At 43.4% G+C, this 21,111-nt stretch overlaps 1 protein-coding gene across 1 annotated transcript in view; it reads right to left on the bottom strand.

The window, feature by feature from the left end:
- Positions 1 to 21,111, bottom strand: part of gpc4 (glypican 4) — a 245,419-nt gene that overhangs the window by 174,566 nt on the left and 49,742 nt on the right. The window contains exon 2 of the mRNA XM_072595671.1: positions 8,960 to 9,118. Coding sequence (XP_072451772.1) covers positions 8,960 to 9,118 — 159 coding nt within the window. The remainder of the gene's footprint in view (positions 1 to 8,959; positions 9,119 to 21,111) is intronic.

Raw genomic sequence — 21,111 nt, 5'->3', positions numbered from 1 at the left:
GCAAGAACCACCACAGCTCTGCATACCATGAGCCTGGTGTTGGATGTGATGTTGTTGTCCTTGAACACTCTTTTCCTCAAACAGTCAAAGGCTACACAAGAAAACTGGAGGTAATGCTGAATCTCTCCAGCAACAACGGCTTTGGCCAACAGAACACTCTGATGTATTGGAAGTGGCCAACATTCTCCAAGGCCTCCCCAACACAGATTCCTGTGGGACATCACTAATCACATCCTGCCAATTTGAGTACTCACCCATTATTTCAACTGTTGAAATTGAACCATTGGTTCCATTGTTTTTTGCCATTCATCCAATTTCCTATCCAGGTCTGTAATTTGCCCTCAATTATGGGCTCCACCTTAGCTACCAGTATCTTGTGTGGGAGCATTAACAAAGCCTTCAGGAGTCCAGATAAACAACATCCATTGACTTACCTCCATCCACCACCTTACTCCCTCTTCAAAAAAACCATTAAATTTATCAGATGTGACCTACCCTTCATGAATCCATATTGACTCTCCCTCATTAACTAAAATGTTGATGGGATCAGTTACTCTCTTCTTGATGCTAAACTCCAACAGACGTTTCTCACCACAGATGTCTAGCTATAACTAGTTTGTAATTCCCAGGTTTCCCTCTGTTTACACTTAAAGAACAAAGTGACATAAGCAAATTTCCAATTCAGAGGTACAATTCCTGAATCCAAGAAGCCCTGAAAGATTATGATTAAGACAACAGCAATGTATCCTTTTATTTCCTTTAACACCCATGGATGGAATCCATCAGGTCCTGGAGATTTGTCACTCTTCAATTCTATTAATTACCCCATAAGTGATGGTTTAGTTAAACTGAGTTTGTTTAGACATTATCCCTGATCCTCTGTTAGTTTTTTTGGGATTTTTGGCAAGCTATCCTGCTTTTCTGCCGTGAATACGCAGAACATTACAGCGCAGTACAGGCCCTTCGGCCCTCGATGTTGCGCTGACCTGTGGAACCAATCTGAAGCCCATCTATCCTACACTATTCCATTATCGTCCATAAGCCTATCCAATGACCATTTAAATGCCCTTAAAGTTGGCAAGTCTACTACTGTTGCAGGCAGTGTGTTCCATGCCCCTACTATTCTCTGAGTCAAGAAACTACCTCTGACATCTCTCCCATAGCTTTAAATTGAGGAGTATAGATATGTCCCCTCATGCTAGCCATCACCATCCAAGGAAGAAGGCTCTCACTGTCCACCCTATCTAGCCCTCTGAATATCTTATGTGTCTCAATTAAGTCACCTTTCAACCTTCTTCTTTCTAACAAAAACAACCTCAAGTCCCTCAGCTTTCCTCAGAAGATCTTCTCTCCATACCAGGCAACATTCCAGTAAATTGCCTCTGAACTCCTTCCAAAGCTTCAACATCCTTTCCATAATGCGGTGACCAGAAATGTATGCAATACTCCAAGTGCTGCCGCACCCGAGTTTTGTACAGCTGCAACATGACCTCATGGCCCTGAAACTCAATCCTTCTACCAATAAAAGCCAACACGCCGTATTCCTTCTTAACAACCCTATCATCCTGGGTGGCAACTTTCAAGGATCTATGTACTGGACGTCATGATTTCTCTAAGGGGTAAAAACAATGACTGCAGATGCTGGAAACCAGATTCTGGATTAGTGGTGCTGGAAGAGCACAGAAGTTCAGGCAGCATCCAAGTAGCTTCGAAATCGACGTTTCGGGCAAAAGCCCTTCATATTATTCCTGATGAAGGGCTTTTGCCCGAAACGTCGATTTCGAAGCTACTTGGATGCTGCCTGAACTGCTGTGCTCTTCCAGCACCACTAATCCAGAGTCATGATTTCTCTGCTCATCTACACTACCAAGAATCTTATCATTAGCCCAGTATTCTTCATTCCTGTTACTCCTTCCAAAGTGAATCACCTCACACTTTTCCACATTAAACTCCATTTGCCACCTCTCAGCCCAGCTCTGCAGCTTATCTATGTCTCTCTGTAACCTACAACATTCTTCATCACTATCCACAACTCCACCGACCTTAGTGTCGTCTGCAAATTTACTAACCCATCCATATATGACCTCATCCAGGTCATTTATATAAATAACAAACAACAGTGGACCCAAAACAGATTCTTGCAGTACCCCACTAGTTACTGAACTCCAGGATGAATATTTCCCATCAACCACCACCCCCCTCTGTCTGCTTTCAGCTAGCCAATCACTAAATCACCTTCAATCCCACACCTCCATATTTTGTGCAATAGCCTGCTATGGGGAACCTTATCAAATGCCTCAGTGAAATCCATAGACACCACATCAACTGCTTTACCCTCATCCACCTGTTTGGTCACCTTCTCAGAGACATAGGAGCAGAATTAGGCCATAAGGACCATCGAGTCTGCTCCGCCGATATGCTCCTCACTTCCATTTTCCTGCCTTTCCCCATAACCCTTCAACCCATGACCAATTAAAAATCTGTCTAACTCCTCCTCAAGTTTACTCACTGTCCAAGCATTCCCTACCACTTTGGGGTCAGGAATTCCACTGACTCACAACCCTTTGGGAGAAGTAATTTCACCTCAACTCTGTTGTAAATTTGCTGCCCCTTATCTAAGACTATGACCTCTCATCCTAGAATGCTCCACAAGAGGAAGCATCTGCTCCATGTCGATTTTATCCACACCTTTTATCATCTTGAATACCTCAATTTGATCTCCCCTCATTTTTCTAAATTCTAGACAGCATAAGCCTAAACTGTTCAATCTCTCCTCACACAACAAACCCCTTATCTCTGGGATCAATCTAGTGAACCTCCTCTGAACTCTCTCTAATGCCACTACATTTTTACTCAAATAACAGGACCAAAACTGTGCACAATACTTCAATACCTTGTATAGTTGCAACAATACTTCCTTACCTTTATATTTTATTCCTTTAGCTATAAAAGCCAACATTCCATTCACTTTCTTTATTATCTGCTGTACCTACATGCTAGTTTTCCATGACTAATGAACGAGGACACCCAGATCCTTCTACACTGGAGCACCCCAAAATCTCTCCCCATTTAGATAACAGGTTACCTTCCTATTTTTTCAACCAAAATGAATGATTCACATTTATCTACATTAAACTCCATCTGCCACATTTTGGCCCCCTCTCCTAACCTATCTATATTCATTTGCAAGGTACTTATTTCCTCATTGCAATTTACCATCCCGCCTATTTTTGTGTCGACTGCAAACTTGGCTATAGGGCCTTCTATCCCTGTATCCAAGTTGTTATTGTAGATTGTAGCTGGGGTCCAAGGACCAAACCCTATGGCACCCCACAAGTTAATTCTTGCCATCCAGAAGAAAAAGTTTTTCCTGTCTCTGTCGTCTGCCCATTAACCAGCCTTCTATCCAAGCTATTAAATTACCCCTATCCCATATGATGCAAACTTGTGAATTAATCTTTTGTGCAACATCTTATCAAATGCCTTCCAGAGGTCCAGATATATTTCATTTACAGAATTCCCATTATCCACTTAGCTTATTACACCTTCGAAGAACTTGCGCAAATTAGTTAAACATGACTTGCCCTTCATAAAGGAGCAGGCTACTCTGGATTTGGTATTGTGTAATGAGGACAGATTAATTGATGACACCATACTTAAGGATCCTCTAGGGAGTAGTGACCAAAGCACAATAGAATTCAAAGTTCAGTTTGGAGGTGAGAAAGTGGAGTCCCACAGTAGTGTCTGGAATTAAACAACGGAGATTATATAGGCATAAGGACAGATTTGGCCTGAGTAGATTGAGGAGGAAGGATGGCTGACTCTGATTGATATCATTTTGGCTTTCCAAATGTCCTGATATTGCTTCCTTGATAATTGATTTTAACACTTTCCCAACAACATCTGTTAAACTAACTGGTCTGAAATTTGCCACATATTGCCTCCCTCTCTTTTTGAATAAGGGTGTTACATAAGCATTTTTCCAATCCACTGGAACCTTTCCCATCACCAGGAAATTTTGGAATATTGTAACCAATCAATCCACTATCTCCACCGCCACTTCCTTTAATTCCTAGGATGTAGGCCGTCAGGCCCGAAGGACTTGTCTGTCCACAATCCTAATAGTTTGCTGAGTACCTTTTCCCTATCAATCTAAGTTCTACACTTTCTACTGCCTCTGACTTGCCCATTCCAATGGGAATGGTACTATTGTCCTCCACCGTGAAAACTCAGGCAAAGTATTGATTTAGCATCTCTGCCATTTCAGTGTTTCCCACTATTAACTCTCTGGTTTCATCTTCCAAGGTAGCAACATTCGCCTTAATGACCGTCTTCCCTTGTTTATACCTGTAGAAGCTTTTGCTATCCTTTTTGATATTTTATGCTAAAATTCTTTTGTAATCCACCTTAGCTCTTTTTATTAATTTTTGGTATGCCTTGGTTTATGTTTGAGAGTTTCCCAATCGTCCAGCTTGCCACTGGCCTTTGCAATATGGTATATCCTAGTTTTTGACTTCATATTGTCCTTGACCTCCTTGTTTAGCCATGAATGTTTTTTAACCTCCCCTTACCATTTTCTTCCTCACTGGGATACATTTTAGTTGTGAGGAACTGAGTAGCTCCTCTATCTTACTTTTTAACCTTCCTGCTCAGTCTACTCAGGCCAAATCTGTCCTCTTGCCAATGTAATTTCCTTTGTTTAATTCCAGTACATTAATATGGGACTCCACTTTCTCACCCCCAAACTGAACTTTGAATTCTATCGTGCTTTGGTCACTACTCCCTAGAGGATCCTTAACTATGATGTCATCAATTAATCTCTCCTCATTACACAATACCAAATCCAGAGTAGCCTGCTCCAAGAAACAAGTTCTAATACATTCAATGAACTCTGCCTCCAGGCAACCCTTGCCAATTTGATTCTTCCAATCTATGTGCATGTCAAAATCACCCATGATTACTGCCGTACCTTTCTTGCAAGCCTCTGATTTTTCCTGGTTTATACTGTGCCCAAATGCAGAACCATTGTTTGGTGACCTAGAAATTACACCTTCCAAGTACTTCTTCCCTTTGCTATTTCTTATTTTCACCCAGGTTGATTCCACATCTTGATCTCATTTGCGTATGTCATTTCTCATTATAGCACTGATCCCTTCCTTCATCAACAAGGCTACACCACCACCTTTTCGTTTCAGTCTCTTTTCAAAATGCTGAGTACCCCTGGACCCCAGACCTTGTCTCCTTGTCACCAAGTCTCAGTAATTGGTACCAAATCGTACCTTTTTGTTTCTATTTGCACCATTAACTCATTCATTTTGTTTTGAATGAGGTGTGCATATAGATACAAAGCTTTTAAATTTGTTTTCCTGGTAAATTTCCCTGCTTTTATAATTCCTTGGTACATAAAGACATTCACTGTTTTGTCCCTCACCTTGGTTGTCTGGTAACCATCCTCCACATCGCTAACCTGGACTCTTACCTCCTATTTTAGTTTGGGTTTTCTCATTTCTGCTACAACTGAAACCACGCCCCCCCCCCCCCCCCCATTTAATTTAAAGACCTGTCAACTGCCCTAGTTACGCAATTCACTAGGACTTTTCAGCACAATTCAGATGAAGACTGTCCCATGAGAACAAGTCCCTTCTTCCCCAGTACTGGTGCCAATGTCCCATGAATTCAAACCCATTTCTACCACATCCATCTTTAAGCCATGCATTTACCTGCTTAGTCTTATTGATCCTGTGCCAATTAGCTCCAGTGATTACCACTTTTTTGGTTCTGCTTTTCAATTTAGCTCCTAGCTGTTCATACTCTTTTAGCAGAACCTATGCCCCAGTTTTATCTATGTCATTGGTAACTATGTGGACCACAACCACTGGATCTTTACCCTCCCACTCCAAGTTCCTCTGCAGCCCAGATGAGATATCGCGAACGCGAACACCAGGCAGGAAAGACAACCTTCGGGACTCTCGATCCTGGTCACAAAGACCGGTATCTATGCCCTGAACTGTACTATCCCCAATTACAACTACATTTCTCTTCTCTCCCCTTCACTTAAATGGCTCCCTGCACCATGGTGCTGTGGTCCATCAGCTCATTCTCCTTGCAGTTCTCATTCCCATCCATACAGGGAGCAAGACTCTTGAACATGTTGGACAAGGACAAAGGCTGAGGCTTCTACAACTCTATCTCCCGGATCCCTCTGCCTGCCTAACTCTCGCCACATCCTCCTGTCCCAACCACTGGCCGAATTTGAGTTAGTCTACTGGGTGTGACTGTCTCCTGAAACACATCATATAGGTAACTCTCCCCCTCCCTTATGTGTCGCAAAGTTTGAATCTTAGACTCCAGCTTATCAACTCTGAGCCGGAGTTCCTTGGGCAACTAACATTACTACAGACAGGGTCACTGGGAACCACAATGGGGTCCACTTGCTCCCACATTATGCTGAAATAACACATCACATGACCCTCCATCCTTATGTTATTAAATTAGTTTTGAATTTTTTTTAAGATTTAACTTTTAATATCTCTGTTTACTATCTCAATCTGAATGCAAGTTATAACCAATAATTTAACAAGGATTTAATTTAACACAGGTTCAAATTTAGCAGATTCCCTACTAGGCAATCAAATCACAGCCTTCTTGTGACGTTCCTTTTCAGTTCCCCCTCAGCTGAAACACTCAAAATCAGAAACTCTTATCTTCCCAGGTTGCCTTCCAATTCGCTCCCACTCAGGTCCACTCCTGAAGTTGCCTAATTTCAGCATTTATATAATCTAGCACTTCTGAGCTCTTACCAGCTAGTCTATATATAATACCTATTGTGGCTTTAGATCCTTCACAGTTCCTCAGTTCCATCCATAAAGTCTTCACTGGGTGCTTTCCCCTCATTACATCCTCCCTCACAAAGAAGCAATCAGAAATGCTACTGTACCCCCTCTGCCATTTTCTCCACCCCTCCTATAAACCTTATTCACCTGCTTTGTTTAGTTCCCAGTCCTAACCATCCTGCAGCCATGTTTCTGTAATAACTAGTATATCAGTTTCCAATTTGAATCAGTGCCTGCTCATTTACAATCTGTTCTGATTTAATGCGATAATTCTGTTCCTGTGCAATCCTGCATTACAAGAAAATTGTGAAATAGCAGCACCATTTAATCCAAAAGGACTGGAATCACCTTACAGCCAATACAGGTAAGGAAAGATTGCATTCTACATACAATGGTGTAAATTCTTCAATCGTTTATAGCCAATTTGCATTGAAGAAATGCACGTTACAGCAGAACCGACTGTAATCTGTTCCTTACACTCTAGGCATTTGTACAAAAAACTCGATAATTTTGGCTGTATACTCTATCCTGTCCTTGTCTTACTTAATACAATTTTTATAGTCCTGCCTTGTTCATTAAACTGGCTTTGCTTGTTCATCCTATTAACATCTACCTTCTCCTCATGTGGTGAATTGCTGCTCTCATTCCCATCCCTGCCACACTAGTATAAACTCTCCCAAGTGGGCATTAGCAAATCTGCCCACAAAGATATTGGTGCTTCTCCAGCTTAGATTTTTGGCAAGGCTTGTGAAGAAGCAGGGCTTGCTGTCCTGCAGACTCCCTTTGTCAGAGTCAGCAATTCTACCACAAATCAGATTAAAACTCTGCAGTCATGCCATATCCAGTCATGAATGGTGATGGACAATAAAACAACTGAGCAAGAAGTGCAAAATCAACAATTATTTTGGAAGGTCAAGTACTGGTGGAAATTATACAGCAAATGGCAGAACCCTTAGGAGCATCGATATGCAGAGGGATTTGGGTGTGCAGGTCCACACATCACTGAAAGCGGCAGCGTAGGTAGATTAGGGAGTAAAAATGTTTTACAGCATGCTTGCCTTCATTGGAAGGGGCACTGAGTACAAGGATGAAATATTTCATACAGTTCTGGTCAGCACACTATCAGAAGGGTATGGATGCTTTGGAGAGAGCACAGAAAAGGTTTGCCAGGATGTTGCCTGATATAGGGGATTTTAGCTATGAAGAAAGGTTGGATAGACTGGGATTGTTTTCATTGGAATGCAGAAGGTTGAGGAGTGACCTAATAGAAGTTTATAAGGATGTAGGTTTGCTCGCTGAGCTAGAAGGTTCGTTTTCAGACATTTTGTCACCATACTAGGCAACATCATCAGTGAGCCTCTGGATGAAGCACTGGAGACATGACCCGCTTTCTATTTATATGTTTAGGTTTCTTTGGGTGGGTGATGTCATTTCCTGTGGTGACGTCATTGCCTGTTCTTTTTCTCAGGGGGTGGTAAATGGGATCCAAGTCAATTTGCTTGTTGACAGAGTTCCAATTGGAATGCCAATGCTACTAGGAATTCTCGTGTGTGTCTCTGTTTGGCTTGTTCTAGGATAGATGTGTTTTCCCAGTCAAAGTGGTGTCCTTCCTCATCCATATGTAGGGATACTAGTGAGAGTAGGTCATGTCTTTTTGTGGCTAGTTGATGTTCATGTGTCCTGGTGGCTAGTTTTCTGCCAGTTTGTCTAATGTAGTGTTTGTTACAGTTCTTGTAAGGTATTTTGTAAATGACATTAGTTTTGCTTGTTGTTCATAAGAAGTTATTTCTTACTTTATTCTCTTTCCTTTCTCTTGCAATCTTATCTTTTCCTTATTTGTGTCTAATGGCAATCACTGGCACCTGATCCTATAATGGTAATCCAGACTCTCTGGAATCCAGCTTCAATACATAAACACTCTCAGAACCTCCCTGCCCTGTGCAATCTGCTTCTTTTTATAGGCTTCATCCTACTCTGTCTGTCACAACTTTCCTAAAATGCCCTTTGTTCTGTATTTATGAATTTTGAACAAATGAACAGGACAACTGTCAGGATACCCAAATCCCAAAACTACTGAAAAGAAATTACTTTGCATTTAATAAACTGTATTTCTCCCCAGAACTTACCATCAAACTTTTTGTACCTCGAAGCAAATGTTGATAATAGAATACTGCTCGTCTCCAGCACAGCTTTGTTAAACTCTTGCTGACCTTGCTGGCTGAGCTTTTCCTCCATTTCAAAGGTACAACATGTATTGAGCTGAGAACATACCTTCTGCTGATTTCCTAAACACAAGAGAAAGATTGCAAACAGGGTTAAAATAACACATCTTTATTCTATTAGTTACTCCCTTTTATGTGAGAACAATGATTTATAAAGATAAAGTAATCAAAAGCAAAATCATTTGAACTTCTGATGTGTGAACGTCATTTCAAAAATGTGCTTCATGGCAAGGTTAGTAATACTCAGACAATAAAAGGTAAAACTCAGCCATTCATTCTTCCTTCCACCAGATTCTTGATGGAGAAAGTGAGGACTGCAGATGCTGGAGATCAGAACTGAAAATGTGGTGCTGGAAAAGCGCAGCAGGTCAGGCAGCATCCAAGGAGCAGGAGAATCGACGTTTCGGGCACGAGCCCTTCTTCAGGAATGAGGAAAGTGTGTCCAGCAGGCTAAGATAAAAGGTAGGGAGGAGGGACTTGGGGGAGGGGTGTTGGAAATGCGATAGGTGGAAGGAGGTTAAGGTGAGGGTGATAGGCCGGAGTGGGGGTGGGGGCGGAGAGGTCAGGAAGAAGATTACAGGTTAGGAAGGTGGTGCTGAGTTCGAGGGTTGCGACTGAGACAAGGTGGGAGGAGGAGAAATGAGGAAACTGGAGAAATCTGAGTTCATCCCCTGTGGTTGGAGGGTTCCTAGGCGGAAGATGAGGCGCTCTTCCTGCAGCCGTCGTGTTGCTATGGTCTGGCGATGGAGGAGGCCAAGGACCTGCATGTCTTTGGCGGAGTGGAAGGGGAGTTAAAGTGTTCGGCCACGGGGCGATTGGGTTGGTTAGTCCAGGTGTCCCAGAGGTGTTCTCTGAAACGTTCCGCAAGTAGGTGGCCTGTCTCCTCAATATAGAGGCCACATCGGGTGCAGCAGATGCAGTAACTGATGTGTGTGGAGGTGCAGGTGAATTTGTGGTGGATATGGAAGGATCCCTTGGGGCCTTGGAGGGAAGTAAGGGGGGAGGTGTGGGCGCAAGTTTTGCATTTCTTGCGGTTGCAGGGTAAGGTGCCGGGAGTGGAGGTTGGATTGGTGGGGGGTGTGGACCTGACAAGGCGCTCTTCCTCCAGCCGTCGAGGAGGTTGAACGAGGAGGTTGAACAGTTCATCCACTTTACCAACACCTTCCACCCGACCTCAAATTTACCTGGACCGTCTCAGACTCTTCTCCCCCCTTCCTAGACCTCTCCATTTCTATCTCGGGCAACCGAATCAACACGGACATTTACTATAAACCGACCGATTCCCACAGCTACCTAGACTACACCTCCTCCCACCCTGCCCCCTGTAAAAATGCCATCCCATATTCCCAATTCCTTAGTCTCCGCTGCATCTGCTCCCAGGAGGACCAGTTCCAATACCGTACAACCCAGATGGCCTCCTTCTGCAACGACCGCAATTTCCCCCCAGACGTGATCGAAGATGCTCTCCACTGCATCTCCTCCACTTCCCACTCCTCTGCCCTTGAGCCCTACCCCTCCAATCGCCACCAAGACAGAACACCACTGGTCCTCACCTACCACGCCACCAACCTCCATATACATCGTATCATCCGTCATCATTTCCACCACCTCCAAACTGACCCCACCACCAGGGATATATTTCCCTCCCCTCCCCTATCAGCATTCCGAAAAGACCACTCCCTCCGTGACTCCCTCATTAGGTCCACACCCCCCCACCAACCCAACCTCCACTCCCGGCACCTTCCCCTGCAACCGCAAGAAATGCAAAACGTACCTCCCCCCTTACTTCCCTCCAAGGCCCCAAGGGATCCTTCCATATCTGCCACAAATTCACCTGCAGTGGACCCAACACCGACCCTTGCGGTACACCACTAGTAACTGGACTCCAGGATGAACACTTCCCATCAACCACCACCCTCTGTTTTCTTTCAGCAAGCCAATTACTGATCCAAACTGCTATATCTTCCACAATCCCATTCCTCCGCATTTTGTTCAATAGTCTACTGTGGGGAACCTTATCGAACACCTTGCTGAAATCCATATACACCACATCAACCGGTTTACTCTCATCTACCTGTTTGGTCACCTTTTAGATAATCATTTGCTATACTTCCCCAACTATTATCAAATTAAACTATCATTCAACCTCTTCCATTCAAAAATGCTTTCTAGCCATCCCCCGAAGCTAGGACATATCACACCCACAGTGTCTTGGGGAATCACTGAGTCAGGAGATTGTTTGCATAATGATTCCCCAGGATTAGGGTATTTACATTTACATTATCTCTGAAGATGATTTTACTGTACTTGGGTAGCATATGACTATGGGGAGTGGCCAGAGTATCTATAAGCCTGGCCAACTGATCTGTATAAAGGGGATGTTTTTCCTTTGTTCAGGGCCTCACTTTGACTCGACTTTGCACACCTGCGAAGAGCGTCAAAGGGGGTCACCCAGCTTGTACAAGCTTTAACAAACTTTAACTGTTCGCAGAAGTTGGTGCGTGCAAATTTCATCTCATGTGAGAAATCTCGGAAAAAGAACCTAACATACAGATGATTCTGTATTGGACATTCCTCAAATTACATTGTCCAATGAAGAAGTTCTCAAAAATTCAGATCAATTATTGACTTACCTTTCAGGGGAAAATCAAAATTGCTGCAAGAGTTATTACTATCACATGGGAAGATATGTGGGATTAAGCTGGCAAGTACCAATTTAAAAAAAAAGAATCCTTACAGTAGAGAAAGAGGACATTTGGCCCATCGAATCCACACCAATCCTAGAAAGAGCATCCCACCAGTCCCACCAGATCCATTCCCCAACTCTATCCCTGTGACCCTGCATTTCCCATGGCCAATCCATCCATCTTTGGACTGTGGGAGGAAACCAGATCACATGGAGAAAACCCACAGGGAGACACAGGGAGAATGTACAAACTCCACACAGACAGTTGCCTGAGGCTGGAATTGAACCCAGGTCCTTGGTTCTGTGAGGCAGCAGTGCTAACCACTGAGCCACCATGCCGCCCCAATCTAATTATGCATGACGTAGATGTAGAAAATGCTGTTCCAATTAAGCAACATCATTATAGACATAACATCTAAAGTTGGCACATGTTCAAAAAGAGATTGAATGCATGCTCCAGCACAAAATAATCAAAGTGAGTTGTAGCAACTAGAGTTCACCTATAGTAATGGCGCTAAAACCATTGGCACCCAATGATTATGTGTGACCTATTGCAAAGTCAATGTGGTTACCAAGTCTGATTCATATCCTGTTCCACGTTTGAAAGACTGTATTGAGAAGGTGGGGCCAGCAACTTACACTTCTAAGATTTACTCAGAGGATATTGGCAGTTACCTTTATCTGAAAGAGTAAAGACAAGTTCAGCTTTCGTAACACCAAATGGATTATACCAATTTAAAATCATTTCATTTGCTAAGAAAAATGTGCCAGCCATATTTTAAAGACTAACCTATAAAGTAATTTCTGGATTACCCAATTGTGTGGTGTAAATTGATCTCTTGGTTATTTTTAGTCACACATGGAAGGAACATTTGTAATGATTATTGGAATTGTTCAAGCGACTTCAGGACGCAGGCTTGGTGATCAACCTGGCCAAGAGTGAATTTGTAAAGGCCCAAGCCACGTTCCTGGGCCATGTTACTGGACATGGACAGATGGCTGCAGGGGATGTGAAAACAAAGGTTGTTGTGAGTTTCCCATGCCATCGATAAAGAGGGCAGCTTTACAATTCCTGGGATCGAGTGGTTTTCTGATGAAGGACTTATACCCAAAACGTCGATTATCCTGCTCCTCAGACGCTGCATGACCTGCTGTGCTTTTCCTGCACCACACGCTTGACTCTGGTTTTTATCAGAGGTTTGTACCAAGTTTTAGCACTGTGGTGGCTCCATTGACTAACTTATTGAAGTGGTGCAGAAAACTTCAGTGGATGGCAGACTGACAGAAGACATTTGACATCCTGACAGCTGTGCTAACTGCCCCAGTGTTAGCCACACCTAATGACATAAAGCCATTCAATGAGGGTATCAATACAAGTGATGTGGGAGTCAGTGCTGTACTCTTACAAGACAATGGGGGCGGCATGGTGGCACGGTGGTTAGCACTGCTGCTTCACAGCGCCTGAGACCCGGGTTCAATTCCCGCCTCAGACGACTCTCTGTGTGGAGTTTGCACATTCTCCCCGTGTCTGCGTGGGTTTCCTCCGGGTGCTCCGGTTTCCTCCCACAATCCAAAAATGTGCAGGTTAGGTGAATTGGCTATGCTAAATTGCCCGTAGTGTTAGGTGAAGGGGTAAATGTAAGAGAATGGGTCTGGATGGGTTATGCTTCGGCGGGTCGGTGTGGACTTGTTGGGCCGAAGGGTCTGTTTCCACACTGTAATTAATCTAATCTAATGACAAGAAGACCTGGTATTTTTCCAGAAAAGTGAATACTCACCAACATAAACATTCCATGATTGAGAAGGAAACCTTAATCTTGGTGTTGGTGTTACAACACTTCAACATTTATATTGCCAGTAACATGTCTGAGACAATCATATATACTAATCATAATCAATCAAAGTTTCTGGAGAAATTTAAGGACATATATTCCATACTGTTTAGATGGAGTTTATTTTTGCAGCCATTTAATTTGAAAATTATACACATGGCAGGATGAGAATAATAGATGCAATTGCCAACCTGTTGTCACGACTTTGAAGAAGAAAGATGGAGGTGTTTGGAGGTGGGAGTAAACAGACTGAAAGAGATTGCATGGTTAGAGACAACATAATATATATGTATTGTAGTCTACAAATAGACGAAGACTAAGGGTTTTTAAAATGAAGCCATTTTGATTATTCATTTTTTTCTTAAAGGAGGTGTGATGATGCGGTCATTTTAAAAGATTATTGTGTCCTGGTATTTTCTTTGAAGGTAGGCTATAAGGCAGACATGCCAAACTAGCTACTGAAGATGACTTGTATAAATATGTTGTGAGGCCTTGAGATTTTTTTTAAAAAAGACAGCCTGGGGATCCAAGATGGCGGAGATCTGAGAAGATCACACTGCAGAGCTTCGCATCGCAGCACAAGCAGGACGAACCATTAACCCGCCCAACTCAGGCCATCGCGATATCTTGGGACTCCGGAAAGATCGTGGAGTCCCAAGAAACTTCTAAATATTAATTTACCTGTGTTTCCAGCTGTCCAGAGATGCCGAAAAAGGGAGCAGGAGCATCCAAGGCTAGTCTATAGTTCAGCCTGCAGGATCCTCGGAGCCGATAACTTTCCAGGACCTGGTGAACGGGCTCTTGAAATCTCGCAAGATGCTGGGGAAACAGATTGAAGAGAAGCTGGCTCCAATCTCTCTCATGCTGCAGAAGCATGAACAGCAACTGGGAGACCTTGAGAAGAGGAAGGATGAACTGGAGCACAGGGTCACAGTGCTGGAAGCTGATACCAGTTCATCCAAGGATAGGATCCAAGCCCTGGAGACACAGGTCCGTAATGTGCGTGACCAAGTGGATTATCTTGAGAATGGGGCAGAAGAAAAAATATTCGGATTATTGGTCTGCCTGAGGGTAAGGAAGGCGAGCGGCCTGTGGAATTTGTTGAGGACTGGCTGCCAAAATTCCTTGACTTGGAGGCTGGCATGAGAGGATTGAAGGTAGAGAGGGCTCAACGGGTCGCAGCGTGGAGATCGGGTCTGGGTCAACATCCTCGTCCTTTCCTGGTACGGTTCCATCTTTACCAGGATAAGGAGAGGGTCATGGAGGTTTCCAGATTCCAGGAAAAGGATCCAAAGGCCCTAATTTATGAGGGCTCTAAGATCATGTTCTTTCAGGACTTCTCAGCAGTGGTGATCCAGAAATGAAAATCTTATGACAGTGACAAGAGAAGACTAAGGCAGCTTGGGATTCAGTACTCCGTGAGGTATCTGGCGGTGCTTCAGACACCTTAGATGGATCCATACATCTGTTTGACACGTTGGAGGAGGCAAGAGACTATGTGGACAAACTAAACCAATTTGAACAATTTTATATGTATAAATAGTGTTGTTTGGATATGTGTTTATCATTCTGTAAAAAAAACGGAGGATATCCGGTTGGAGCTTTATCTTTTTTTTCCTCCATTAATAATAAGTTGGTTTAACTATGTTTGGCAGTGGTTGAGATGTACATTTTCAATTTCTAAGATAGGATATACCAAAGAATGTGTGAAGTATTTAGAACATAGAACATAGAACAGTACAGCACAGAACAGGCCCTTCAGCCCACAATGTTGTGCCGACCATTGATCCTCATGTATGCACCCTCAAATTTCTGTGACCATATGCATGTCCAGCAGTCTCTTAAATGTCCCCAATGACCTTGCTTCCACAACTGCTGCTGGCAACACATTCCATACTCTCACAACTCTGTGTAAAGAACCCGCCTCTATACTTTCCTCCAACCAGCTTAAAACTATGACCCCTCGTGTTAGTCATTTCTGCCCTGGGAAATAGTCTCTGGCTATCGACTCTATCTATGCCTCTCATTATCTTGTACACCTCAATTAGGTCCCCTCTCCTCCTCCTTTTCTCCAATGAAAAAAGTCCGAGCTCAGTCAACCTCTCTTCATAAGATAAGCCCTCCAGTCCAGGCAGCATCCTGGTAAACTTTCTCTGAACCCTCTCCAAAGCATCCACATCTTTCCTATAATAGGGCGACCAGAACTGGGCGCAGTATTCCACGTGTGGTCTAACCAAAGTTTTATAGAGCTGCAACAAGATCTCACGACTCTTAAACTCAATCCCCCTGTTAATGAAAGCCAAAACACCATTTGCTTTCTTAACAACCCTGTCCCCTTGGGTGGCAATTTTAAGGGATCTATATACCTGCACACCAAGATCCCGCTGTTCCTCCACACTGCTAAGAATCCGGTCTTTAATCCTGTACTCAACTTTCAAATTCAACCTTCTAAAATGCATCAACTCGCATTTATCCAGGTTGAACGCCATCTGCCATCTCTCAGCCCATCTCTGCATCCTGTCAATGTCCCGCTGCAGCATACAACAGCCCTCTATACTGTCAATAACACCTCCAATCTTTGTGTCATCTGCAAACTTGCTGACCCATCCTTCAATCCCCTCATCCAAGTCATTAATAAAAATTACAAACAGTAGAGGCCCAAGGACAGAGCCCTGTGCAACACCACTCACCACAGACTTCCAGGCAGAATATTTTCCTTCTACTACCACTCACTGTCTTCTGTCGACCAGCCAATTCTGTATCCAGACAGCTATGTTCCCCTGTATCCCATTCCTCCTGACCTTCTGAATGAGCCTACCATGGGGAACCTTACCAAATGCCTTGCTGAAGTCCATACACACCACATCCACAGCTCGACCCTCATCAACTTTTCTAGTCACATTCTCAAAGAACTTGATAAGATTTGTGAGGCATGACCTGCCCCTCACAAAGCTGTGTTGACTCCATTTAATCAAGCCATGCTCTTCCAGATTGTCAGAAATCCTATCCCTCAGAATCCTTTCTAACACCTTGCAGACGACAGACGTGAGACTTACTGGTCTGTAATTGCCTGGGATTTCCCTATTTCCTTTCTTGAAGAGAGGAATTACATTTGCCTCTCTCCAGTCCTCAGGAATGACTCCAGTGGAGAGCGAGGATGCAAAGATCTTTGCAAGTGGCGAAGCAATTACATTTCTCGTTTCCCAAAGCAGCCGAGGACAAATCTGGTCTGGGCCTGGCGACTTGTCAATCTCAACGTTTGACAAAATTTTCAGCACATCAACTTCCTCTATCTCTATCCATCCATTTATTCCCCTTTGTTTTAAAAAAAACATGTTTTTTTATTCGTATTCGTAGTCTATGGGGTGTTCATTCTTTTCTGCTTGTGTTTGCGGTGCAGCTGTAGCTGGGAGAAGTGAAGGTGGTTGGGATGGTTAGCTGCCTACTTACGGGCAGTTTGGGATGGGTAGTTGTTCCCTTTGGGCAGGGGGTGAATTCCCCTACTCAGCACTGTTGGCGCTTTATATGTTGGTTTGTATTTTGGTTTTTGTTGTTTTTTTAATTCTCAATAGCTTTGTAGGTTTGTTAAAAGTAGTGGTTTTAGTTTATGTAGTTTTTGTGGATCATATGACACTAAGGCTCAGCAGTTTGTGGTTCAGGTTCCTCCTCTCTGGAATTTAAATGTTATTGCAGAAGATTATGACTAATGATTTGATTAAATGATGTACCTGGAATATCAAAGGAAATCACTCACCAATTAAGAGAAAGAAGGTACTCTTGAATCTTGGAAAGGAGAAGGTGGATATTACTTTGTTTCAGGAGATACATTTGGATGACAAGGAGCATCTGAAATTACAGCAGAATGGCTTTGACCAAGTTTATTTTTCATCATTTAACACCAGACGTAGAGGAGTGGTTATATCGGTTAGGAAGAATCTTCCATTTAGGCTGTTGGAATGTGTTAAAGACATACATGGGAGGTTTGTAATTCTTAAAGCCTTGATAAATGGGGAAGAATATGGTGTTTCGAATGTTTATTGCCCTCCAGCTCATCCCATTAAATGTTTGGTAGACGCTTTTTCTAAACTGATAAGTCTCAAGTCCCAGCACATCATTATAGGGGGAGATTGTAACTGTCTCATAGATCCCACAGTAGACAGGTTGCCCAAAGGTCCCTCGATACCTTCTGTATAAACTAAACAGTTAGTGTGGGGGGTTAGGATTGGTGGACGTCTGGAGGCATCTCCACCTTACAGGTAGGGATTTTACATTTCTTTCCAGATGTCACACCAGGATTGATTTTTTTCTGACCCCTGCAGTAACAGGTGGCATTTTGTACAATTGGTAATATTATCATCTCTGATCATGTTCCAGTGTACCTTATTGTTAAGATTAAGGACGTTACAGTAGGTTCGAGGTACTGGTGAATGGATCCCTTTATCCTCAAGGATAATAAATTTGTGGAGTTTTTCCCGAGGGAATTTCAGGCGTTCCTAGACATCAACATAGGCTCGGTTGATAGCTCATCTGTTCTCTGGGAAACTGCCAAAGGGGGTTAGTTATTTGATATCCCACCAGTAGGAAGTGCAGAAGAGTGAGCAGCAATGTCTCCTTGAAGTACGGTTGAAGCAGCCGAGAAGGCCTACTTTGACAGACCCTCATTGGTCAAACTACAGAGGATTACGGCAGTGCGGTCTGCATTAAATTCTGTGCTCACGCAGATAGCAAAGAAGGAGCTGGCTTTTGCAAAGCAAAGGTTTTCCAAGTATGGTGACAAGCCAGGCAAATAGTGTATCTTGCCAAAAAGAGGAGTGCCGCACAAGCCATTAAGGCAATCAGGGAAGGGTCTGGGAACCTAACATATGATTCTAAAAAGATTAATGTGGTGTTTGGTGTTCCAGAAATTTTATTGTAAGTTATATCAATCCGAGGAGGGACAGGCCAAAATGGAATCCTTTTTTAGGGATCTGAAGCTCCCAGGTACAACTCCTGAATAACAGTCCTTTCTCAATGCTCCGTTATCTGAGCAAAAAGTGCAGGAAGCTGTGAAGCATCTTCAGAATGGAAAGCTGCCCGGTCCTGACGGACTTCCCAGTGAATTCTATAAGGAATTTATAAGTATACTGTCAGGGCCAACACTCAATATGTTTAATGATTCATACAGTCATGATTGTCTCCCACCATCTCTGAGAGAGGCCAATGTTTCACTTATCCTTAAAAATGGGAAGCACCCGGAAGACTGTGCTTCATACAGGCCCATCTCGCCCTTAAATGTGGACTTTAAAATCCTCTCTAAGATTCTCGCATTAGGGCTGGAGACTGTGTTACCTTCTATTATTAAAGAGGATCAGGCGGGCTTTATAAAAGGCTCGCAGATCCTCCAATAATGTTAGGAGGCTGCTTAATGTAATTCAAGCGTGTGAACAACAGTCAATACAGGGATTCGTGATTTCTCTAGATGCAGTGAAGGCATTTGACCGAGCAATTTTTATATTTTTAGGGGCAGCCAGCAGGACTGAACCCTTTCACCAATGCTTTTTACGTTGGTGATTGAACCATTGGCGGAGGCCATTCGTGGGGATCCCAATATATCCCAATAGAAAACTGGCTAACCGGTAGAAGTCAGAGAGTGGTGGTAGATGGTAAATATTCAGCATGGAGTCCAGTTACAAGTGGAGTTCCGCAGGGATCAGTTCTGGGTCCTCTGCTGTTTGTAATGTTTATTAATGACTTAGAGGAGGGAGTCGAAGGGTGGGTCAGTAAATTTGCAGATGATACAAAGATAGGTGGAGTTGTGGACAGTGAGGAGGGCTGTTGTCGGCTGCAGAGGGACTTAGATAGGATGCAGAGCTGGGCTGAGGAGTGGCAGATGGAGTTCAACCCTGCCAAGTGTGAGGTTGTCCATTTTGGAAGAACAAATAAGAATGCGGAATACAGGGTTAATGGTAGGGTTCTTGGTCAGGTGGAGGAACAGAGGGATCTTGGGGTCTATGTACATAGATCTTTGAAGGTTGCCACTCAGGTGGATAGAGTTTGTAAGAAGGCCTATGGAGTATTATCGTTCATTAGCAGAGGGATTGAATTCAAGAGTCGTGAGGTGATGTTGCAGCTGTACAGGACTTTGGTTAGGCCACATTTGGAGTACTGTGTGCAGTTCTGGTCGCCTCACTTTAGGAAAGATGTGGAAGCTTTGGAGAGGGTGGAGAGAAGATTTACCAGGATGTTGCCTGGAATGGAGAGTAGGTCGTACGAGGATAGGTTGAGAGTTCTCGGCCTTTTCTCGTTGGAACGGCGAAGGATGAGGGGTGACTTGATCGAGGTTTATAAGATGATCAGAGGAATAGATAGAGTAGACAGTCAGAAACTTTTTCCCCGGGTACAACAGAGTGTTACAAGGGGACATAAATTTAAGGTGAAGGGTGGAAGGTATAGGGGAGATGTCAGGGGTGGGTTCTTTACCCAGAGAGTGGTGGGGGCATGGAATGCGCTGCCCGAGGGAGTGGTAGAGTCAGATTCATTGGCGACCTTTAAGCGGCATTTGGATAGGTACATGGATGGGTGCTTAATCTAGGATAGAAGTTCGGCACAACATCGTGGGCCGAAGGGCCTGTTCTGTGCTGTATTGTTCTATGTTCTATGTTCTATATCAGCTCCAGAAGTGGGGTCAAACTTACAAAGGATTTTGTTGTATGCAGACTATGTCCTAATTTTTTTGACAAATCCAGCAGTTTCAGTGCCTCGTCTGATACAATGCATTCGCGCATTTGGCGCTTTTCGGGGTACAAGATTGATTTTGCAAAATCAGAGGCTATGCCTATGGATGGTCTTACGAAGGAGCTATTTCTTGAGGGTGACTATAGATTCCCATTTAGGTGGTCACAGGGGAGTTTTGTGTATTTAGGCATAGTCATTACTCAAGTTCTGGATCGGCTGTTCAAATTCAATTTTATCCAATTATTTGGAAACATTAAACAAGATCTTCAAAGATGGGAGGCACTTCCAGTCTCATGGTTGGGTCGGATGGCGCTTATTAAGATGAATATTCTTCCTCGTTTGCTATACCGTATATGGATGCTCCCTCTGATTTTCAATAAGCAAACTCTCAGGAGGCTGAACGGCTGGTTCAGCTCCTTTATTTGGCATCATAAGCAGCCCCTCATTAAATTAGCTAAACTGCAACTGCCTCACAGATTGGGGGGAGTGGACCTTCCGGATATTAAAAATTACTAATTAAGCTCGCTTTTGACCTATATAAGTGATTGGGTTTGTGGAGATCCTCTTTCACTATGGCTAGATATCAAAGCCTCCCAGGCAAGGTGTCCCCTTACCAGTTTGCTGTTTTTGGACAAAATGAGGACAGTTAGGGAATATTGCCATAACCCAATAGTCATCAATACTGTTAAAGCATGGAGGACAATTCCGCAGAGGGAAGGCAATATTAGCAAAACATCTTTGTTTACACCTTTAGTGGGTATGCCAGGTTTTCAACCAGGTATGATAGATTCAGGATTTAAACATTGGGCAGCTAGGGGTGTGTC

The sequence above is a fragment of the Chiloscyllium punctatum genome, chromosome 25, assembly GCF_047496795.1.
Source record: "Chiloscyllium punctatum isolate Juve2018m chromosome 25, sChiPun1.3, whole genome shotgun sequence".
Taxonomy (NCBI): domain Eukaryota; kingdom Metazoa; phylum Chordata; class Chondrichthyes; order Orectolobiformes; family Hemiscylliidae; genus Chiloscyllium; species Chiloscyllium punctatum.
The sequence above is the reverse complement of the archived record's forward strand: the minus strand, read 5'-3'. Positions and strand labels throughout refer to the sequence as shown.